A 20915-nucleotide genomic window follows, 5' to 3' on the forward strand; every position below is an offset into this window, starting at 1 on the left:
TCTATGCAAGGATATGCCTCTTTTGCCATGGTAATTTGAAGAACACCATACGTTCTTGGCCTCCAATGTCCCTCACTGGAGGTTAAAACAAATGCACTTACTGAGATTCTGCAGCCAGGTCTGATCTCTTCAGACCCACTCCATTTATTTAATGAAGTCCATCTTGAGCACCTGGGCAAAGCCAGGGCCTTGCTCCCTTGTCAATAGACAAATATCCCTATGGCACAGGCCGCCTCCAAGTGACCCACCTTTCCTCCTGCAGCACCAGAGAGCTATGTGGATCAGGCTTCCACCAGTCGACTGAACCAGAGTATGTTTCCGACCACTCTACTGGAGAGTGGAAATATATGGAGGCACTTGGGAAACAGATGTTCTCCTCTGCCAGGCTTGCCCTTAGATTTGCCAGTTTGAGTTGCCTCCTGAGGGTGTTAATTGCACGTGTTATGGGACATGGTTACCAATATTTTGCCTGCTGTCCCAGACAACCTTTGTGCCCACATCCAACAAACAATTCAGGATGGCCAAGATGCTACACAGTATGTGATCATGTCAGATTTGGACACTCCTAACTGCATGGATAGGGACGTTGGTACTAGCGTGGTGCTTTGGCCCCACACATGGACAAGATCCACTTGCTTCTCCAGTGGACAAGCCATTTGATGGCACCCGTTTTGTTGGAGACAAGGCAGGCTCTGCATTAGAGCATTTAAGAGAAAGCAAATCAACAGCTCGTTCTCTTCGCCTTCCACAATACCTATGGAAGTTTCCCAAGCAATATCCGCCCTTTTGAGGTTTTGAAAGAGGGACACAACAAGGCCACAACAAACTTTGCAACTCTGAGTTTGGAAATTAAGCGGTTACTGGTAACTTCTTTTGACCTTCCTCCAGAGGTCAGGCAAGAAAGCAGCATTGATCTTTGCCTACTCATAGTCAGTCAGCTGACGCAACGCGGGACCTGGAGTGTTGTCGATCTCAGGGACAGCTCAGAGTCTCCGTACCTTTCCCGGTGCCAGTGTCCCCTGCCCAGCTTCGAGCTTTCTATCAAGCGCTTCAAAGCATCTTTGAGCAGCTCGAATTCGCCGGCACGCCTTCGGGCCTCGTGAACTTGGCTGGGGGCCCTGGGCCCTTGATGCCGGCGGACCCGGCCCCAGAGGCTCCCCGAGGATCCAGGCCTGGATCCAGATAGACGCTGGTCGACCTCGCGGTACCTTTCCTGGCACCGATCCAGGCGATGACACCCCCGGCACGTTCATGCCCCGGACCAGCGCTGACCCCAGCCTCACCCCTGACTTAGACCCGCCGCCCGACTGACGTCGAAACCGTTACCGGAATGCACGTTTGTGCCTCTGTTAATCCCTGGTGTTCCTTTCAGGCCTGAATGGCAACTAGAGGAGGGCGAGGAGGACTGGGAGGGGTCTGTGGACCCTTTGGCTGACCAGCCGAACTGGCGAGAGGACCTGGGTGACGCAGTCTGGATACCTCCCCAGATCTTGGCATGCTCTCCCCAATACCGTGGCTACGGAGGAGGGAGCCTCATACGCAGTTGTGTTGTGTAGGGTGGCAGAGGCCTTGGGGCTGAAGCTTCCTACTGTGGCAGACAGGACTAACCTCCTGACAGAGGTGCTTTAACCGGCGGTGGTCTCTTTGAAGCCCCTTCTGCCTTTCAATTAAGCCCTCACCGACGTCCTTCTGGGCACTTGGTCCAAGCCCACCATAGGGACTCCTGTGGACAGGATGATTGCCCGACGCCACCACCGGGCCCCGGGCGACCCATTTTTCTTCTCCCAACACCCGACCCCCGAGAGCTTGGTGGTCCAAGCCTCGTACTCAAGGGCGCATTCCCTACTGCTCCCCCAGATAGGGAATCCAATAAGCTGGGCCACCTTGGGCAGAAGGTGTTTTCTTCCGCCAGCTTAGCGCTGCGGTCGGTGAATACCGCATGCCTCTTGGGCCGTTGTATCCATACGGTGTGGTATACGGTTGCGCAAGGGCTGCCACAGTGCTCGGAGTAGGCCCAGGCCGTTCTCACCCGCGCAGTGGCAGAGGGTAGGGACGCAGCTAAATTCACAATCAGATGTGGGCTGGATACTGCTGATTCACTGAGCAGAACGGTTTCCTTGTCAGTAGCCTTGAGGCGCTACGCCTGGTTGAGGACGTCTGTTTTTTCTGGGGATGTCCAATCCACCTTACTGGACATGCCCTTTGATGGCCGTCGCCTTTACAGTGACAAGGCAGACTTGGCGCTCGAGCGGTTCCAGGATTCTAGGGCTACGGCCAGATCCTTGGGCCTTGCGGCGAACTCTCGCCCCCGCACAGTCTTCTTTTCGTCCCTTTCGTGGCTACGGAACCACCTTCGTCCCAGTCTAGCCACCGGTTCACGCAAGCTTCCCAGCCTGTGCATGCCTGCGGACGTGGGACCCAGCGATGCGGGTCTGGGGGCCAGCGGGTGGGCCATTCCACCCATAACCCCCCTGCAGCAGCCTCCAAACCCTATTTGTCCGACCTTTCAGGGCCAGCAGAGGCCACTGGGAGGCAGAATTCGCCATCACCTCCTGTACTGGCAAAACATCACGTCGGACAGGTGGGTTTTGCAGAAAGTCCGAAGAGGCTACTCCCTCCCCTTCAAGACTACCCCTCCATCCATCCCACCTTCCTTCCATTTCATGTCGGAGGATCACTTGGCCCTTCTCTGCCAGGAAGTCGCAGCTCTCTTGGCCAAGTGAGCTATTGAAGGGATCTCTGTGCCAGAATTAGGTCATGGTTGCTACTCCCACTACTTTCTGGTACCCAATGAGGACGAATTCCTGCGTCCTATATTAGACCTCAGGGCCCTAAACCGCTTTCCCCAGTGAAGTTCAAAATGCTCACGTTGGCTTAGGTCCTGTCTGCACTCAACCCCAGAGACTGGATGGTAGCATTGGACTTGCAGGACGCATATTTCCATATCCCTGTCCTGCCAGCCCACAGGCATTACCTACGGTTCATGGTAGGCCACGAGCAAAGTTTACCGTGCTCCCCTTTGGCCTTACTAGTGCCCCTCGGGTGTTCACGAAAGTGATGGCGATGGTCGCAGCTCATCTGCGCAGATCAGGGGTTCCAGTCTTCCCCTATCTAGACGACTGGCTGTTGAAGGCGTGCTCGCCACAGGCTGTCGTCTCCCACATTCAGAATACAGTGGACGTCCTGCACTCGGGGTTCACTACCAGCGTGCCGAATTCACACCTGACTCCCTCTCAGAAGCTCCTTTTCATTGGAGCAGTTCTGGATACAGCGAAGTTTCGGGCTTATCCTCCCGAGCAGCGAGTCCGGGATATTCGGGCTATGATACCGATGTTTCAGCCTATATCCTGGATACCGGTGCAATTGATTCTGAGGCTGCTGGGCCTCATGGTCTCCTGCATCCTGCTGGATCATGCCAGGTGGCATATGCGGGCTCTGCAGTGGGACCTGAAGTTCCAGTAGGAGCATCATCAGGGGAATCTTTCCGACGTCATTCAGATCTCGGAGGGGACTGCACATCAATTGCAGTTATGCCTCAAGAACCAGGATTGGGTCAGCGGCAGAACCCTCTCCAGAGTTTTCAGTAGTGACGGAAGCGTATCTCCTGGGATGGGGCGGTCACATGGGAGAGGTCCACTAAAACAGTATACGCCTGTAGATGGAACAAATTTATGGCATGGTGCACAGCAAAGGCTATGAATCCCCTCTCTGCCCCTCTTTCTGAGGTCCTCTTGTTCATCCTTTCTTTAGCCCAGCAGGGCTCTGCCTTGGGCACTCATAAAGGCTACTTCTCGGCCATATCTGCCTTTCTTCGCCTTCCTGATTAGCTTTCTGTTTTCAAGTCCCCTATTGTAAATAGATTGCCAAAGGGCATTACTCATCTCTTTCCTCCTTCTCCTTTTGTAATGCCCCAATGATACACTTCAATCTTGTCCTTACTTACCATGTGTGCAATCTTCGAGCCACTACATAACCGTCCTCTTAGACTTCTTACTGTGAAGACTGCCTTCCTGTTCGCCATCACCTCTGCTCGCAGGGTGAGTGAGCTTCAGGCTCTATTCTCAAAGCCTCCTTTTATTGCAGTCCATCTGGACAAAGTGGTCCTTCACACTAGGCCCTCTTTTCTACCCAAAGTGGTTACCTCTTTCCACGTTGGTCAGACCATTACTTTGCCCACCTTCTTCCCGCCTCCGCACCCTTCCAAAGAGGAGGAAAGATTCCACCGTCTGGACCCAAAATGTGCGCTGCCCTTTTACCTTGACCACACTAAAGATTTTCGGGTGGATGATCAACTCTTGGTTGGTTATGTGGGCACCAAGAAATGTCGGGCCGTACAAAAAAGCACAATTTCTCGATGGGTTGTCCTATGTATTAAAATCTGCTATTCATTGGCGAAAAAGGAACCTCCAGTGGGACTGCGCGCCCACTCTACCAGGGTGACAGCAGCCTCTACTGCTTTGGGACGTGGAGTTCCGCTCATTGACATCTGCCATGCAGCCACATGGGCATCCTTGCACAATTTTCACCCAACATTATTGTTTGGATAGCCAAGTCTGGAGAGACGATTTTGTTGGCCGTTCTGTTCTCCAGAAGTTTTTGGTGTGAACTTAGTTCGCAGACCCACCTCCAGGGTTGGCATTGCTGGGCTATCTATTCTAAGGTAAGGAATCTATAACTAATGGTCTCTTTCAGATGAACAAGTTACTTACCTTTGGTAACGATGTATTTGTAAGAGACATATATTAGTTATAGATTCCTTACCGCCAAACTCATCCTCTCCGTTTTGCGAACTGACTTCTAGGGATAGGGACTCCCTTCCAGGGCCCAAGTTATGTGCACCAGTGGTCAGTGTCTTACATGGCTCTGCGCTTCTGGCGTGGAACGTCATTTCAGAACTGAGGTCAGCGCGCAGGGGTGGCGTCTAAGTAAACATTGCAACGTCATCCCGGCAACTACGACGGAAGCGCAACCTACAGACGCGCACGGGTACTGCTAAGAGAAAAATTCTCCGGATCCAGTCTGACACGTGGGGTTAATTTTAAGTTAAGGAATTTATAACTAATATATGTCTCTTACAGATACATCGTTACCGAAGGTAAGTAAGTTGTTTGTTAATCAATGTACGGCATGTGAATCCAGAAAAGAGAAAAGCTGCAAAGTAAAATGTTTACTTTCTGGTAGGAGTAGTTTCGCGGCTTGAAGTATTTCCCCAATTCACATGCAATCCACTCACCTATTCCGAAGAAGGTGAATTTGCAAAGAAGCACAGGAAGGAAACAAGCAGAAGAAACAGACATATCAAAGTTGACAATGAAAGGGGAAATACAATTCTGAAGTTGGCAACTTGGAAGGGTTTCCGGGGTGTACGGCCGATGACATACATGGAGGGGCACTAAATGGTCAAAGGGTCAACAACGCCCTCACAAAAACAAACATTGACATAGGTCTCACTTTTGGAATCTTATTAGTGATTAGCGAGAGCTATTGGCTTTGTCCGTGTGTGTAAGCTATGTTGTAGATTAGTGTGACTGCAGTACAGCATGTTGCAAAGTTATAAGTTAATGTTATAAGCATTTTTGTTACCTTATATATAATTTAAAATATTTTATGTATAATTGAACGACCGTTTTAAAATAAACAATTAACAAAAAATGCCAAAACATATGCCTGCCGTGAAGACTAACCTCTTGGGATTTTTCCGTGGTATATGTGCTTGAGTCAGTGTTGGGGCACCTTGCTTTCCCTGTTTACACTGCATATGAGAAGGCTGGGGCACAAAAAAGCATAACTGCAAGGTACATTGGGCAATGTGTTTTAAACTCCACTGAGACCTGCTATGTTTGCTGCTTCGCTGCTCCTGTTTGAACCTCTTTTTTTGTCTAAAAGCATTAATTACAAAACATGCTGTGCATGGGCACAGACGTAGGCGATTGATGGCATGTGTGGGTGTGGGTGGGGGCTAGAAGCACCAAGGTGAGAGCGCGACATGGCGGGCACAAACGCTCACGGCTGAGAGAGCAAAATAAGCAAGGAAGGAATCCAGGAGAGGGGCAAACAGAAATGCAATTGAAACCCCCGCGCTAACAAATGAGAAGAAAGCAAATGCCAGTGAGGCTGCAGCCAAGCAATGGGTGGGCTTCAAGTCCCTTGTATGTAAACAACATGCATTCACACAGAACAACATACATACATGAACACAGACACATAAGCACCCTTGCAAATGGACCAACAAACATACATGTACAGAAGCTGTAGGTAATCATGCTCTGCAAGGGGTAGTGGGTGGTTTGTAGCAGGGCAGTGCAGGCTGGTGCACCACTCAAGAGCAGAGGACGGTGTGTATGTCACAGCACATGAATGTGTGTACAGGGAGTAATGTACACCCAGGGGACAGAGTGTGACGTACGACAGAGGGCACAGGGGACACAACATGTCAGAGTTTGTTCAAGTTGGCCCATTTAAATCCATCAAAATAAAAATTAACCCATACTTCCTCCTTTAAAAGACGTATTGGACTTTGAGCAGGTAGAAATGTGCGATAAAGCACTAAGTTATGACTAATTTTAGCTATTTAGTTTTTATCATTGTTAAGAATTCAACTTTTTATTACTGCTTTAAGGCCAACTGTCCCCGCGTCAACCATCTTGCAAATTATTTTCATTTGGCCCCACAACAGTGAAGGGTTGTATTTTCAACAATCCCAATGCATTTAGGGTTGTTGTCCTTTTTCAGGGGATGTGTTACTCTGTTGGTGAATGGAAAAGGCAAAATATTAGCTACATTTCAAGCATGTTGGTTTAATAAGATAGCCCACACAGTGTTGCATCCCGTGTCCCTGAGCTGCTGTCTGTGGTTACAAGAAGCCAGGAAATAGGGCAAACCAAAACTGTGTTGATGTTGGTCATCTCCGTTAGAAAGTGATATTTTGGGGTTATCCGAGATTGTGTAGGAAATTATAGATGAAGAAATTATATGGAGTGCACGTGCCTTGTAGCTTGTATTGGCAACATGACCTATTACATTCCGGTATAACGAGTGTATGCCCGTAATCCGGTGCCAGGGTGCGCAGTATTGAGGTGTGTTGATGCTGTGTGTTCAACTCTTTAAGATCCTTTCACATGATGTAAATCGGAGTTGCATTCACATAAACACTTGACTACCAGTGTCAATGTGCTCCGCATTTGTGTGTGTTAGTATTGTAAGCAACGGCTAACATAATGTTAATCAGAATCGCATTGAAGTAAACACTGGACTCCAGGTGCCAGTTTGCTCTGCATTCACGTTTGTTAGCATAGTGAGAAACGGTATATCTGTGTCTTAAAGTGAATGAAGGTATTATTGTGCAAAAAACATTTATCAGAATGTTAATAGTGACCAGCTCACGTAAGTGGTGGACCTTGACTTTAATGATCCATTTTTATCGGGCGTCTATTTCGATCGCCATGATGAAAAAGTTGCATGAGTGTGTTTAGTTCATAAGCCCATGTGTTTAATTAAGTACGAATGGTAAAAACAAAGGATTGACCAAAGTCCTACTGTCTGGCCAGTCATCGCCATAATTAAATAGTGTCTGTAGGAAATACGCCTCTAAAAGAGCCCTTACCTTGTGGCTACAACTATAAAGTATACGGATATTTTTGGCGAAAACATAAGGTGAAATTAATGTGAATGCTCAATGTAGAAAGTAAAATTCATTCTGACAGTACGTTCAGTAGCCCGTCTTGAGTCTGAAACAAAGATGGTGTAATCGTGATTATACAACATACTTTATAATGAGTACATGAAGTTTACTTGATGTAGATAGGAAAAAGTGAAAACAGTCCGGAGTGGCGCATGAGTGAAGCACCACCACATATGGAGTGGTGGTCTTTAATGTAAAAAAATAAAATGGGCTAAACAAAGCAGATGTAGTAAAGCACTCCATGAAAAATTAACCTTAGATGCTTGGTTTGAAAAACCAGCAAAGTGCGTGACCCACTGTGTCCCACCACAGCGGCCGCTGCTGCGTGCGACTGCTCTTTCCTGCGGCAATACTCTAGGAGAGTTAACTTTAGAGAAAAGGTGGGACATGCACCAACTATATGCCATTTAAAGGCTATAGTTTTTTAATGAAAGACAAAAGCTAATTCAAAGCGATGGAAGGAGTCTAACCCTACTAAATACATACAACAGATCATCCTGAAGCATAAGCTCTGTAGGCTCGACCTAACAATAAGAGAAGAGAGACTATAAAGGACAATTCCAAACCACAGCACTAGACGGTGTAATAATGTACAGCATGTGAATTCCCGAAAATTCTTTAAGCTGCAAAACTACTCCTATCGGTAAGTAATCATTTTGTTACTCTGCGTGCAGCAGCAAGTCTGGTCTCAAATGAATAGACATGAGAGCATATCTCTCTTCTCCTAAGAAACTCAACTAGTAATCAAGTAGCTTGTATAACATTTAAGACTCTTCCATCAAAACTAGCTACTTGCCTTAATTGACTATAGGAGGTGAAAGAATAACAAAGAATAAATCACACCTCCTACTATAAACTGCAAAAAAAAAATCAAGACCTTAAACCAGGCTTCCTCTTGCTTTGCTAGCTGATTGTATGACCAGATTCCCAAAAACATTAACCCCAAAACTCCCATCATTCCGAAAAGACTTCTATATTCAGGGGATTAAATGTGTTGACTTCCCTCCATTTTACTTCTGCTGTAAGGTACCTAAGTATTGCATTCTGCATCAACTTTCCATGTCTCAGTTATATGTAAAACGGTGTGTGACTAGGTTCGAAGTAGCTAAAATAAATTCTATTAAGTATAAACTCCCACCCGTATTGCATAAACCGTTGACATTTGGTGAAACAACGGGTAGGCAGTGAGGCCTGCTTTTGAAGTGGGGATGTTTGTTTTGGGTTCATATAGGAACAATGTAAAAGTAGCATTATTTGTTGGGGGGAAGAGGGGAGTTATGTTTCCTGTCTAGCCTGTACTACAGGTAGACAGTCCAGCCATTGAAGCTTTTAGTAATGTTAAGCTGGTGTCTGCATGCTCACTCTTCAGAAATGTAATCCAGTGCTTAGTCAGTGTGGCTCCAGTGCTGTACCTGTGTCAGCAGGGGTGTTCAGCTGTCTCAGCCCATCTGCTTGTGCTCTGTTAAAAGCAACAGCTAACTATGATAATGTCAGCAGCAGCGGCTGCCTTTTGCTCTGGTGTGTGATCTTCCCGTGATTTGTTTTTGTTCCCTGCCCACCATCAGCAAGGATCGCCAGCCCCCAACCTCCACTCCCTCTTTTTCATTAACAGCTCAGCATACATGCAGCATGCACAGTGGTAATTGTACCTGCTGCAACTAATGTATTGGCAGACCATGGATATGCTTCTCCCCTAAATATACTCCTCCCACACAACATTTTGTGGCTTTTAATGAATGTTCATAGACCTAGTGCTGCAACCAAAAAAAGAAGGCACTTTTATTGGTTGCAGGCCATAGTCAGCAGTTTGAGAGCAACATTTCAACTCTCGGCTGCCAATAGTAATTAGATCCAAGGATAGTCACAGATACTGCTATGATTGGGCGCATAGCTTGCAGCATATTAGAGCTGCACTGACGCAGGTGTTGCCTGGCAGCCATTTTAGATTCTCTGCTCTGTTCAGGTTTTAAGGGGGGAGGGGGGGAGGGAATGTCATAAGGTGAACCTTAAATTAAGCCTAAGCCTGCAATACCGCTCTGTCCGCTCAACTGGAACTGTACATTTTGTTATTTACATTTATTTGTGAATGGCAATAACAGCTATTTTTGTTTTTGTGTGTTGAAATTGGCAAACAAGTTCTTTGATAGATTTGTCAGTTACGCATAAGGTACTTTATTCTTTTCCTTCTAATGACTCTACTTTTTCTGTTTTTCATTTCAGTAACTCAGTTGTTGCAAAGCCTTATGAATCCACAGCCAGTTATTCTTCCTGGTCAACAACAGTCACGCAGCAGGCAATCCTCAGAATGTGTAAGTTGTTAAATCAAGGATAGCGTTCTGTGAAGTTATTTTGGTTTGGTACTTCATAACGTACTGAGAAATACTACAATTACTCTGTGGTACCTTTTTATGTACTTACTACATGTAGTTGTCCAGTATTCTCCTTTTCATCAGGGAACCCGATGACTATAGCATCAGTTTTCTAATCTCCCGTGGCTTGTCTTTGTGTTTAATCCATGCTTTTCATTGATTGGCACCATTCTCCCTCCAAATTCGTAAATGTACTGCACAATTCCTCAATCATAGTATACTCAAAGACACTTATAAAGTTGTCATGGCTTGTTGAAAGTAGCAACAACAGTTTGTTCTTGATGTCACTTTCCATGTTGTTCTGTGTCACATTTCATTTTGTAGTCTTCAATTCTAAGATTTTCCTGTACATTATTGACACATTTCAGTTCATGTTTTTCTCGTAGATTATCGGCATCTTTAATTTTTAAATTACATGATTTTATAAATAATTTTTTACGGTATCAATGGAGAATTACTCTTTTTCAAGTGACTAACTATCATGAACTAATACAAATACATTTTTTGTTTGGTATGCTAAAACTATTTTGGGGAAGAAAACAGTCTGGGAAATAATCTCCGCCCAGAATCTTTCATCACCCTTTAATTCCCTCTTGGCTTTTGCTGATTCGTCTTTACTTGCCTTCATGGATTAAAAACCACAAGTATTGAAGCAAATCAAATAGCAGTTCTCTATCTTCACATGTAGCATGGGTCATATTTAAGGTATGCACCTCTGCCTGGAACATCAGCGAGGTTGAGTAGGGTCCAGAAATGACAGCATTATGAGCTTTCAAGTTTTATTGGTACATAGAAGGAAAAGTTAAGCATGTACAAGAAAATGAACCATCAATTAGATTTGTTTCTTGTGGTTATACAGCAATGTAAAAAAATGAAGGGGGGAAATGTTGTTTCCTTCACACGTGGTACATTTTATGCAAATACTTTTACAAGCAGTGCATAATCAGTAGTACCTGTTATACAATTTGGTTGGTGGGTAGGTTACTTTTGTCTTTCAGTAAAGAATGGAAGTTATCTATCTTTAGCTAATACTGACAGCACGTGATACATGCCTTCATTGTTGGATTGTCATTGGAAGTCTATCTGATCATTTGGGTGTGTGAATGCAACCACTCGGGGCATTCTTTAGTGTCTCTTGACTTTAACACTTCTGGGGAGGCAGATATCTCTATGTTGGTGGATTCAAGGTGATCTAGAAAGAATTTCCCGGATCAGAATGTGTAATATTTAGACCTTTTGTCCATTGTAATCACCAGGAAAGCCCGTTCAGGAAGCCCATATTTGAGGAGCCCCAAAAATCTGCTTTCTTTTCAAGTTTGTCTTTTTAGAAAAATCAGCAGAGATAGATATTTTATGTTCGTGTAGTCAGAAAGAACCATTCTTTTCATGGCTGTGATCATCTGTCGTACGTGTCCATGTTGGAGGAAACGGGCAATAAAAGGTCTCAGGAGTTCCATTTTAACTGAATGACATGGCGTTATTCTGAGTGCCCACTGAAATTCGAGGCAGTTTTAGGAAGAGCTCTATCACAGTTTCAGTGATGTTTTAGTTTTCCATCTTTTCAGGGATACTGTAAAAATGGACTTTACCCCTGTGGGAGCTGTCTTCCTGTTCCACGGATCTGATAGATACATTTAGCCGCTGATTCCTTAACTTGTGAATTCTCCCAGGCGGTTTTGGTGTAGTTCCACGGGTCCTGACCCCAGTCTGTTGTGTTGTCCATCCTATTTTTTGTAGCTGCGATCTATTCAGCTGTATCCCGACAACAGCCAAAGATATTACGGTCTGCTCTCATTGAATTGAGTTCTGTTGCATTTCACTTATTTTATCTACAGAATGCCTCCATAAAAACTTAATATTAGCAGATGTAGGAGATGATGTAGCTGTTAGAATGAATGTCACCTTGATAGGTGTGTGGATGTTCAGGCTGTAAAGATCAGTCTTTTAATCTACTGCAAGGGACAGGTGTCAGGTTCACGTGAGGGCATACCATTTATAGCGTTGCAGTGAGATGCATTTGGTATGACAAGTGAGTACACCCTTATGGATAGGACAAAGGTACACTTTGATAATTGATAAGGCTTTGGTCTTGATTATGTATAAGATGCTGTGATTGGTATTTGCAAATAACCAGTTGCAAATGAATTTGCAGATTGCTCGGCAGGGCATACAGTGTTAGGGTGACTTTTGTTCCATAGACTACTGTTCCTTACTTAAGAAGGTGCACTTTTCCATGTTGTTCTTCTCTTTGATGCCAGGTACTCGATGACCAGTGAGGTAATTACATTTTAACATATAGCAGTATTAGGGTGAGTTACCTGATGTTGCTTTGATAACCCCACTACAAAACCTCATATCTGAAATAGGTAAAAGGCCAGCATGTGGGTTGTCAGCAGCACAGGCACATGACTATATAATCTGATTCATGGTTGTGAATGAGGTACCATTCCCAGTTTGAGGGGAGAGGCACATAGGACTTTGAATGTTCTTCCCTCAGTTTTATAATGAGCTTGTCTGAAAGAGACACGTCAGTGATAGATTCCTTACCTTAGAATATTCCCCACGGGTCAGTCTGGATCCGGAAAGTTTTCTGCTTAGCAATACCCCTGCGCGCCGCCGTGCAGCTCCGCACCCGTCACTGGAGTCGTGCGCGCTGGGATGACGTCACAGAGGCTACTTAGGCGCCACCCATGCGCGCTGACGTCAGTTCTTTCTTTTTCCGCGCTGAAAGCTCAGATCCAGATTGAGCACGTACCCCGGTCAATTTTTGACCACTTTTTTGAGACTTTTGTCTCCTTCTCTGGTCTCCTGGTGCACGTAGGGATGCTCGGCTTTAAGTCTTGTGGGTTGTGCCGCCGTAATATGTCGGTGGCGGACGCCCATGATGTCTGTCTCTACTGCCTGGAGACCGACCATGACTCCCGGGATTGTCGGGACTGCCGTGCCATGGCCCCGAAGGCCTTGTGGGAGCGGCGCCGGAAGTTGCTGGAGGTTCTGCACTCCTCTCACCGCCGCTCCGGGTCTAGGGGCCGTTCGCGGGACCACTCGCAGAGCCGTTGCTCCTCGGAATCTAAGTCTTCACCTTCAGATTCCGGTAAGCGACGCCATAAGAAGAAGCCGAAGAAGCGGGTTCGCTCTCCGACGTCCACCCGTCGCTCCCCGGAGGCGGACGAGCGGGACGGGCTCCGCCACTGCGGCTCCTCCGGAGCCTGGGAGTCCCGCAGCCTACCCGCTATTCCCAGGTCCGTCGGCGACGCCCGAACAAATGCAAGAGTTTCTTGCTGCCATGGACCGCCTGTTAGGCCTCGGGATCCCGCCTGCGGGCCCCGCGGTCCTGTGTCCAGATCCTGTTGATCCGGCGGCACCGCCGCCGGCCCCGGAGCCACTGGATCCAGCGCCCTTGGCACCGGCCCCGGCGCCACAAGGTGCAGCGCCGCTGGCTCCGGCGCTGCCCTTGGCTCCGGCCCCAGCGCCGCCCCTGGTTCCGCTACAGGCGCCGCCCTGGGTGCCCCGGTTCTCGGACCATTTCGTTCCGACCTGGGATCCTCATTGGGATGCGGTTCCGTTTCGGCCCCGACGGGCACCGCTCCTGGTGCCGCTCCCGGCGCCGCTGGCCCCCGCTCCGGTCCTGCTGCCGCGGCCGGCTCCTTCTACCCCGGAGCCGGATGAGGACTGGGACGGCTCTGAGTACCCCCTTTCGCGGCAGTGTGACTCCGAGCAGGTTTGGGTGGATGACCTTCAGGATGCGGGTGGACTTGATGTGTCTTCTGACCCGGGGTTTGCCTCCCCTCCGCCTACTATGGAGTTGGGCGCTTCCTACACTATGGTGCTGTGTTGAGCTGCGGAGGCTCTCCATCTCGACCTCCCTACGGTGGCCCTTAAGACCAACCTCCTTACGGAGGTGCTCCAGACGGCATCTACGTCGTCGGAACCGCTGCTCCCTTTCAATGAGGCCCTTACCGAAGTCCTCTTGGGCACTTGGTTGCGGCCGGCCTCGGGGGCACTGGTGGATAAGAACGTCGCTAGGCGTCATCGCCCGGCACCTGGTTACCCTGCCTTCTTGACCACTCACCCCACGCCTGAGAGCCTGGTCATTCAGGCCTCGACATCGCAGAGTGCCTTTCCCACGGCTCCACCGGATAAGGACTCGAAGAAGCTGGACCAATATGGCAAGAGGTTGTTCTCCTCGGTCATCTTGGGGTTGCGGTCGGTTAATACCGCCTGCTTGTTGGGCAGTTACTCCCACGGCGTGTGGGATACGGTAGCAGAGGTCCTGCCTCAGTGTTCTGAGGAGGTCCAGGCCGTCCTTTCCAAGCGATTGCGGAGGGCAAGGATGCGGCGAAGTTTGCCATCAGGTGTGGTCTGGACACGGCTGATTCCTTGGGCAGGGCGATTTCCACGACTTTGGCGTTGCGGCGTCATGCCTGGTAGCGTTCTACCGGGTTCTCGCTTGATGTCCAGAGCTCGCTCATGGACATGCCCTTTAATGGCTCTCGTCTCTTTGGCGACAAGGCGGACAGTGCCCTGGAGCACTTTAAGGTCTCACGGGCCACGGCTAAGTCTTTGGGTCTTTCCACTAAGAGCCCTGCCATGCCTGGGTTTCGTTCCTGTCGTGGCCACGGTTAAGGCGCCCAGACGTGCTCCTCCACAAAGCCTGTGCAGAACCTGCCTCAGCGTGGTCGCGGGCGTGGCTTCCGCAGGGGCGGGTCTGGTAACCAGCGGGCGGGGCAGTCCACCTCCGCACCCGCTGCTTCCACCTCCAAGCCTTCCTAATCCGAGCTTCAGGGGGCACCCCACGCCGGTAGGAGGCAGGGTCCGTCACCACCTCCACCACTGGCGCGATATCACTTCGGACAAGTGGGTGCAGCAGATAATCTGCCAAGGTTACTCGCTCCCCTTTCTGTCCTCCCCTCCAGCCATGCCACCTCGGTACCACCGCATGTCAGGGGATCATTTGGCTCTTTTCCGTCTGGAAGTCACTGCCCTCTGTGCCAAGGGGGCCATCGAGTACGTTCCCGATCAGGAAGTAGGGAGTGGTTGCTATTCCCACTACTTTCTGGTCCCCAAGAAGGACAAGGGGGGCCTGCGCCCCATCTTGGACCTCCAGGAGAAGTTCAAGATGTTGACTCTGGCTCAGGTCCTGTCTGCCCTGGACCCTGGAGACTGGATGGTAGCGTTGGATTTGCAGTACGCTTATTTTCACATTTCCATCCTGCCGGCCCACCGCGTTACCTGCAGTTCATTGCTCATCTGCGCAGGTCAGGGGTGTCAGTCTTCCCCTACCGCGACGACTGGCTGTTGAAGGCGGGTTAGCCCCAGGCAGTGGTCAACCACCTCCAGACTACGGCCGACCTCCTGCATCTGCTGGGGCTCTCCATCAATGCGCCGAAGTCGCACCTGAGACCCTCTCAGAAGCTCCCTTTCATCGGAGTGGTTCGGGATTCGACGCTGTTTCAGGTTTATCCTCCCGAACACCGAGTCCGGGATATTCAGGCTATGGTTCCGCTCTTTCAGCCTTTATCCCGGGTTTCGGTCAGGGTGGTCCTACGGCTGCAGGGTCTGATGGCCTCCTGCATCCTGCTGGTACATAACACCAGGTGCCGGATGCGGGCTCTGCAGTGGGACCTGAAGTTCCAGTGGGCTCAACATCAGGGCCACCTGTCCGACCACGTACCGTTCTCGGAGGGCACTGTAAGACAGTTGCAATGGTGGCTCACGCACCGCGATTGGGTCAGTGGTAGATCCCTTTCCCTACCCCAACTGGAGCAAGTGGTGGTGACGGATGCGTCGCTCCAGGGATGGGGGAGCCACATGGCAGAGGCGGAGATCAGAGGCATCTGGTCTCCGGCGGAGTCCCGACTTAATATCAACCTGTTGGAGCTACGGGTGATCCGGCTTGCACTGAATGCATTCCTTCCCTCTGTCTGGGGAAGTGTAGTGCAGGTGTTTACGGACAACACCACCGCCATGTGGTATTGCAACAAATAGGGCGGGGTGGGGTAGTGGACCCTTTGTCAGGAGGCTCTGCGCCTCTGGACATGGCTGGAACATCAGGGCATCACCCTGGTGATTCAACACCTGGCGGGCTCTCTGAATGCCAGGGCGGACGAACTCAGCCGCCGGTGCATGATGGATCACGAATGGCGTCTGAACACGGACGTGGCGCCAGGCCTCTTTCGGCAATGGGGAGAGCCTTGGTTAGATCTATTTGCCACCAAAGAGAACGTGCAATGTCATCAGTTCTGCGTGTTGGAGTTTCCAAGGTGGTGCTCGCTCGGAGACGCTTTTCGTCGCAAGTGGAGTTACGGTCTGTTATACGCCTTTTCGCCTATACCACTTCTGCCCCGAGTGCTGAAGAAGATCAGGCGCGACCGGGCCCAAGTCATCCTTGTGACTCCGGATTGGGCACGATGATACTGGTATCCCGAGCTACTCTGTAATGTTCCACTTCGACTCCTTAGGATCCGGGCGATGCACAAAGGGGTCCACCTCCTGACGTCCCCAACTCTGGACTAAGCCAAACACAGAGTAATAAGGCAATCAGGCGAGGGAAAGAAATTAGGGAGGGAGCAGCCGGGATGAGGATACCTGTAACAAAAGAATACAAGGTTACCATAAGTATAACAAGACTGCTACGCTCATAAGGTCTCACTACACCCGCCTATTACCTGTAGCCCTCTCTTAGAAAGCCGCTGTGTTCCTGTATGTCAACATAGAGATGCATCTCTCCATTAGTACCACTGCGTACCTAGTACAATAAAGCAAAAACAAATCAGACCTTCCAAACATTCAAGTACCAGACCAGGATAAGTCACACTCACGCATACATACCCTGATACTCTCTTCAGGCATAGCAGAAACGCAAAGGTTTTGAGAAAGCCAATGTTCCTCATAAGCGGCTTATACTTCAGCCTTAGCAGGAAGTGGCAAATGAAAGGCGGTCCAAAGGGTAAGTCTTTCCCCTCCCCTAAGAAATGAAATCATAAGAAATAATCCAAAAGGTTCCAGGAAGCACCGTTCCCCTTGAGTCTCTGAGTGCTGGACAGAAAAGGATAACACAGTGCCTGATCGGTAGTCCTTCCTGCACTGTTTTCTGCTCTCTCAGTACAACTACTCGAGCCTGAGTAGCGCTGAAGGCCAGGCTCCTTTGAAGTGCGAATGTCTAATCCTTCCCCCACTTTGGGACGCCTCCAGGAACAGACCTCCTCTTCTTCTCTCCCGCTGGCGCGGAACCCGAAAGCGGCAAAGTCTGGCAGCGCTTACGTCAGCGCCACCTTGAGTCAGGAAACAGTCTCCCTGAAGATCGCCAGGCCAAACCCGGTTGGCGAGAAGGAATCCTCCGCATTCCCGCAGACGTGCGGAACGAAGCAGGTCAAAGTTTGGCAGCGCTTACGTCAGCGCCCCATTGAGCATGGAGACCGCCTCCCTGAGGACGCCACACCAGACGCGGTCGACGCGAAGCTTCTACCCGGTAAGCCGAGAGTCCACACGGCTGCAAACAAACTAACAGAATTACGCGCACTGGCTTGGTCGCGTTGCTGTGATTTAATGCAGCGGCCCCACCCCTTCCAGCAGCCGGGTTTCTGGGGGATGTAGTTCTTGACCCTCCATGTTCCCGGTAGGCGCACATGCTCAGCACCTGACATACTCAGTCTGTCAATCGATCCCCCGATTCGACTGCCTCTTCAGGAGGACCTTCTGTCGCAGCAGCAGGGGACGGTCCTCCGCCCGAACCTGTCCAGCCTCCACCTCCATGCGTGGAGATTGAGCGGCGGCAGTTGATGCCATTTGACTTGCCTCCTGAAGTCTGTGATGTCATTCTGGCAGCCAGGCGTCCCTCCATTAAAACGGTATACGCCTGCAGGTGGAACAAATTTGTGGCATGGTGCACAGCAAAGGCTGTGGATCCCCTTTCCGCCACTCTTTCTGAAGTTCTCCTCTTTCTACTTTCCCTGGCCCAGCAGGGCTCTGCTCTGGGCACCCTCAAGGGATATCTTTCAGCTGTTTCTGCCTTCTTACGGCTTCCTGATCAGCCTTCTCTTTTCAAGTCCCCTGTTGTTGCTAGATTCTAAAAGGCATTACTCACATGTTTCCTCCTGCCCCTTTCGTAATGCCTCAGTGGGACTTGAATCTGGTGTTAACCTATCTGAAGTGCGCTCCTTTTGAGCCACTTCATAACTGTCCTGTTCGTCTTCTGACTCTCAAGACTGCTTTCCTGGTTGCCATCACCTCTGCCAGAAGAGTGAGTGAGCTCCAGGCTCTTTCTTCTAAACCTCCTTTCCTCTCTGTCCATCCGGACAAGGTTGTTCTAAGGACTTGTCCTTCCTTTCTTCCTAAGGTGGTTACTGCCTTTCACATCGGCCAGTCTGTTACATTGCCCACCTTCTTTCTGCCTCCGCATCCTTTGAAAGAGGAAGAGAGGCTCCACCGTCTGGACCCAAAATGTGCGCTCTCCTTCTATCTGGACCGCACCATACAGTTCCAGGTGGACGACCAACTCTTTGTTGGCTACGTTGGCGCCAAGAAGGGGCGGGCAGTGCACAAGAGGACCATCTCTCGGTGGGTCATTTTGTGCATTAAGGCCTGTTATTCCTTGGCTAAGAAGGATCCTCCTGTGGGGCTGAGGGCCTATTCCACTCGGTCCACAGCGGCTACTACTGCATCGGGACAGGAAGTCACTCTGCAGGACAGCATCAACGTGAGCCTCGCTGCACACGTTTGCCAAACATTACTGCCTGGACAGCCAATTCCGGAGAGACAGCTCCTTTGGCCGTTCTGTTCTCCAGGACTTCCTGGTGTGATCTTGGTTCGCAGACCCACCACCGGGGTTGGTATTGCTGGGGTATCTATTCTAAGGTAAGGAATCTAACTAACGTGTTTCTTTCAGATGAACAAGTTACTTACCTTGGGTAACGATATATCTGTAAGAAACATTAGTTAGTTAGATTCCTTACCGCCCCACCCATCCTTCCCGTTCTGCGAACTGATATCTAGGGTTAAGGTCATTCCTTTCAGGGCCCTAGTTTTTTGGCACCAGTGTCGGTTTCTTGCATGGCTCTGCGTTCCTGGCGCGGAAAGCTATGTACAAGAACTGACGTCTCGCGCGAGGGCGTCGTCTAAGTACTCCGATGACGTCATCCCGGCGATCACGACGACGACAGACGCGGAGTCGCAGACGACGCCTACCGACGCGCAAGGGTACTGCTGACGAAAAATCTTTCCGGATCCAGCCTGACGCCTGGGGATATTCTAAGGTAAGGAATCTAACTAACTAATGTTTCTTACAGATATATTGTCTCCAAAGGTAAGTAACTTGTTCATCTGGTAGAGACGATTCTAGCCGCAGATTCCTTCACGACCCGCCCTTCCTCCCCGTTCTGCGAGGACCCTCTGCTTGGGTTTCTGCAGTCGCCTCCCTCTGGGTGGCTTGTCTTCTGTGGGTGTCCTCTTCGTTTTCTTCCGGCCAGACATCCCCCCCAGCTGGTTTCTTTCCAGCGTGAGGGCCTCCATTTGCTTTTTTCCCCTCTGTTGTTGGAGTTTCTGTTCCCCACCCGGTCTTCTTCGTTGGGGGTTCTTTTACCTGTCCCTCCTACTCCTTTCAGGGGTTATAGCCCTCCTTGGCAGTGTAGTCTGCGGATGGATTGCCTGTCCTTTGACCTCCTACTCCTTTCAGGGGTTATGGCCCTCCTTTGCACTTTAGTCTGTGGATGGATTACCTGTTTGACCTCCTACTCATTTCAGGAGGTATGGCCATCCTTGGCAGTGTAGTCTGGGGGTGGATTGCTGTTGCTCCTCTGTTCCGGGCTTGTGGCCCTTCCCTTTGTGGTTGTGGTTGCGCTTTCACATGCTTGTGCCTCCAGGATGGCTCTCGCCTTGGCTTGCAAGGTGGTTCCACGGAGTGGTGCTTTGCACTTTTCTTGCTCTGGCTTCGCTGCTCTGGTTCTTTTGGTGCTTTACTGCCCCCTGGTGCCTTCGCCTTGGCTTGCACAGTTGTTCCTCAGAGTGCTGTTCTGCTCTTTTCCTGCTGTGGCCTGCTGTTGTCGCCTTCTGGTGCCTTGGTGCCACCTGGTGAGGTTTCTCACCTTTTGTTTCTCTCTATTTTGTCTCTCTGGTTTTTTCGCACACTGTTCCCATGCTCTCCTCAGTTTTGTTGTGATGGCTCCACGTTGTGGCGCGGAAAATTTCTCCGAAGCAAACTGACGTCAGCGCGCCGGGGTGGGGCTTATGTGACCTCGCTGACGTCACGCCCGCAGAGGATGTCAGGGCGGAGTCACATGGTACCGCCCCCTGGCGCGCAGATATGCTGAGCAAGAAAGTTTTCCGGGTCCAGTCTCACGCCTGGGGATAATTTTATGTTAACGAATTTGTGGCTAGAATCGTCTCTACCAGATACATTGTTACCGAAGGTAAGTAACTTGTACTTCTCTGGCCCGGCAGGGCTCTGCTCTGGGCACTATCAAGGGCTACCTTTCTGCAATCTCGGCCTTTCTCAGGCTCCCTGATCAGCCCTCTCTTTTCAAGTCTCCTGTTGTTAATAGATTTCTCAAAGGCATTACTCACCTTTTCCCTCCTATTCCGTTTGTGATGCCGCAGTGGGACTTGAATCTGGTTCTTACTTATTTGATGTGCACTCCCTTTGAGCCGCTTCACAACTGTCCTCTTCATTTACTATCTTTGAAGACTGCGTTCCTGGTGCGTGAGTGAGCTCCAGGCGCTCTACTGTAAGCCTCCTTTTCTGTCTGTCCATACGGACAAGGTTGTGCTTCGCACTCGTCCTTCCTTATTGCCAAAAGTTGTCACTGCCTTCCACATTGGGCAAACTATCACCTTGCCTGCTTTCTTTGCACATCCGCACCCTTCCAGAG

The 20915-nt window shown here is 49.7% G+C and overlaps 1 protein-coding gene across 2 annotated transcripts in view; it reads left to right on the plus strand.

The window, feature by feature from the left end:
• Positions 1 to 20915, plus strand: part of TUT4 (terminal uridylyl transferase 4) — a 1269543-nt gene that overhangs the window by 1170865 nt on the left and 77763 nt on the right. For both annotated transcript variants that reach the window (XM_085602613.1, XM_085602614.1), the window contains exon 28: positions 9902 to 9990. In XM_085602613.1, the coding sequence (XP_085458739.1) occupies positions 9902 to 9990 (89 nt within the window). The remainder of the gene's footprint in view (positions 1 to 9901; positions 9991 to 20915) is intronic.

This window comes from Triturus cristatus, chromosome 4_2, assembly GCF_964204655.1.
Source record: "Triturus cristatus chromosome 4_2, aTriCri1.1, whole genome shotgun sequence".
Classification (NCBI taxonomy): Eukaryota; Metazoa; Chordata; class Amphibia; order Caudata; family Salamandridae; genus Triturus; species Triturus cristatus.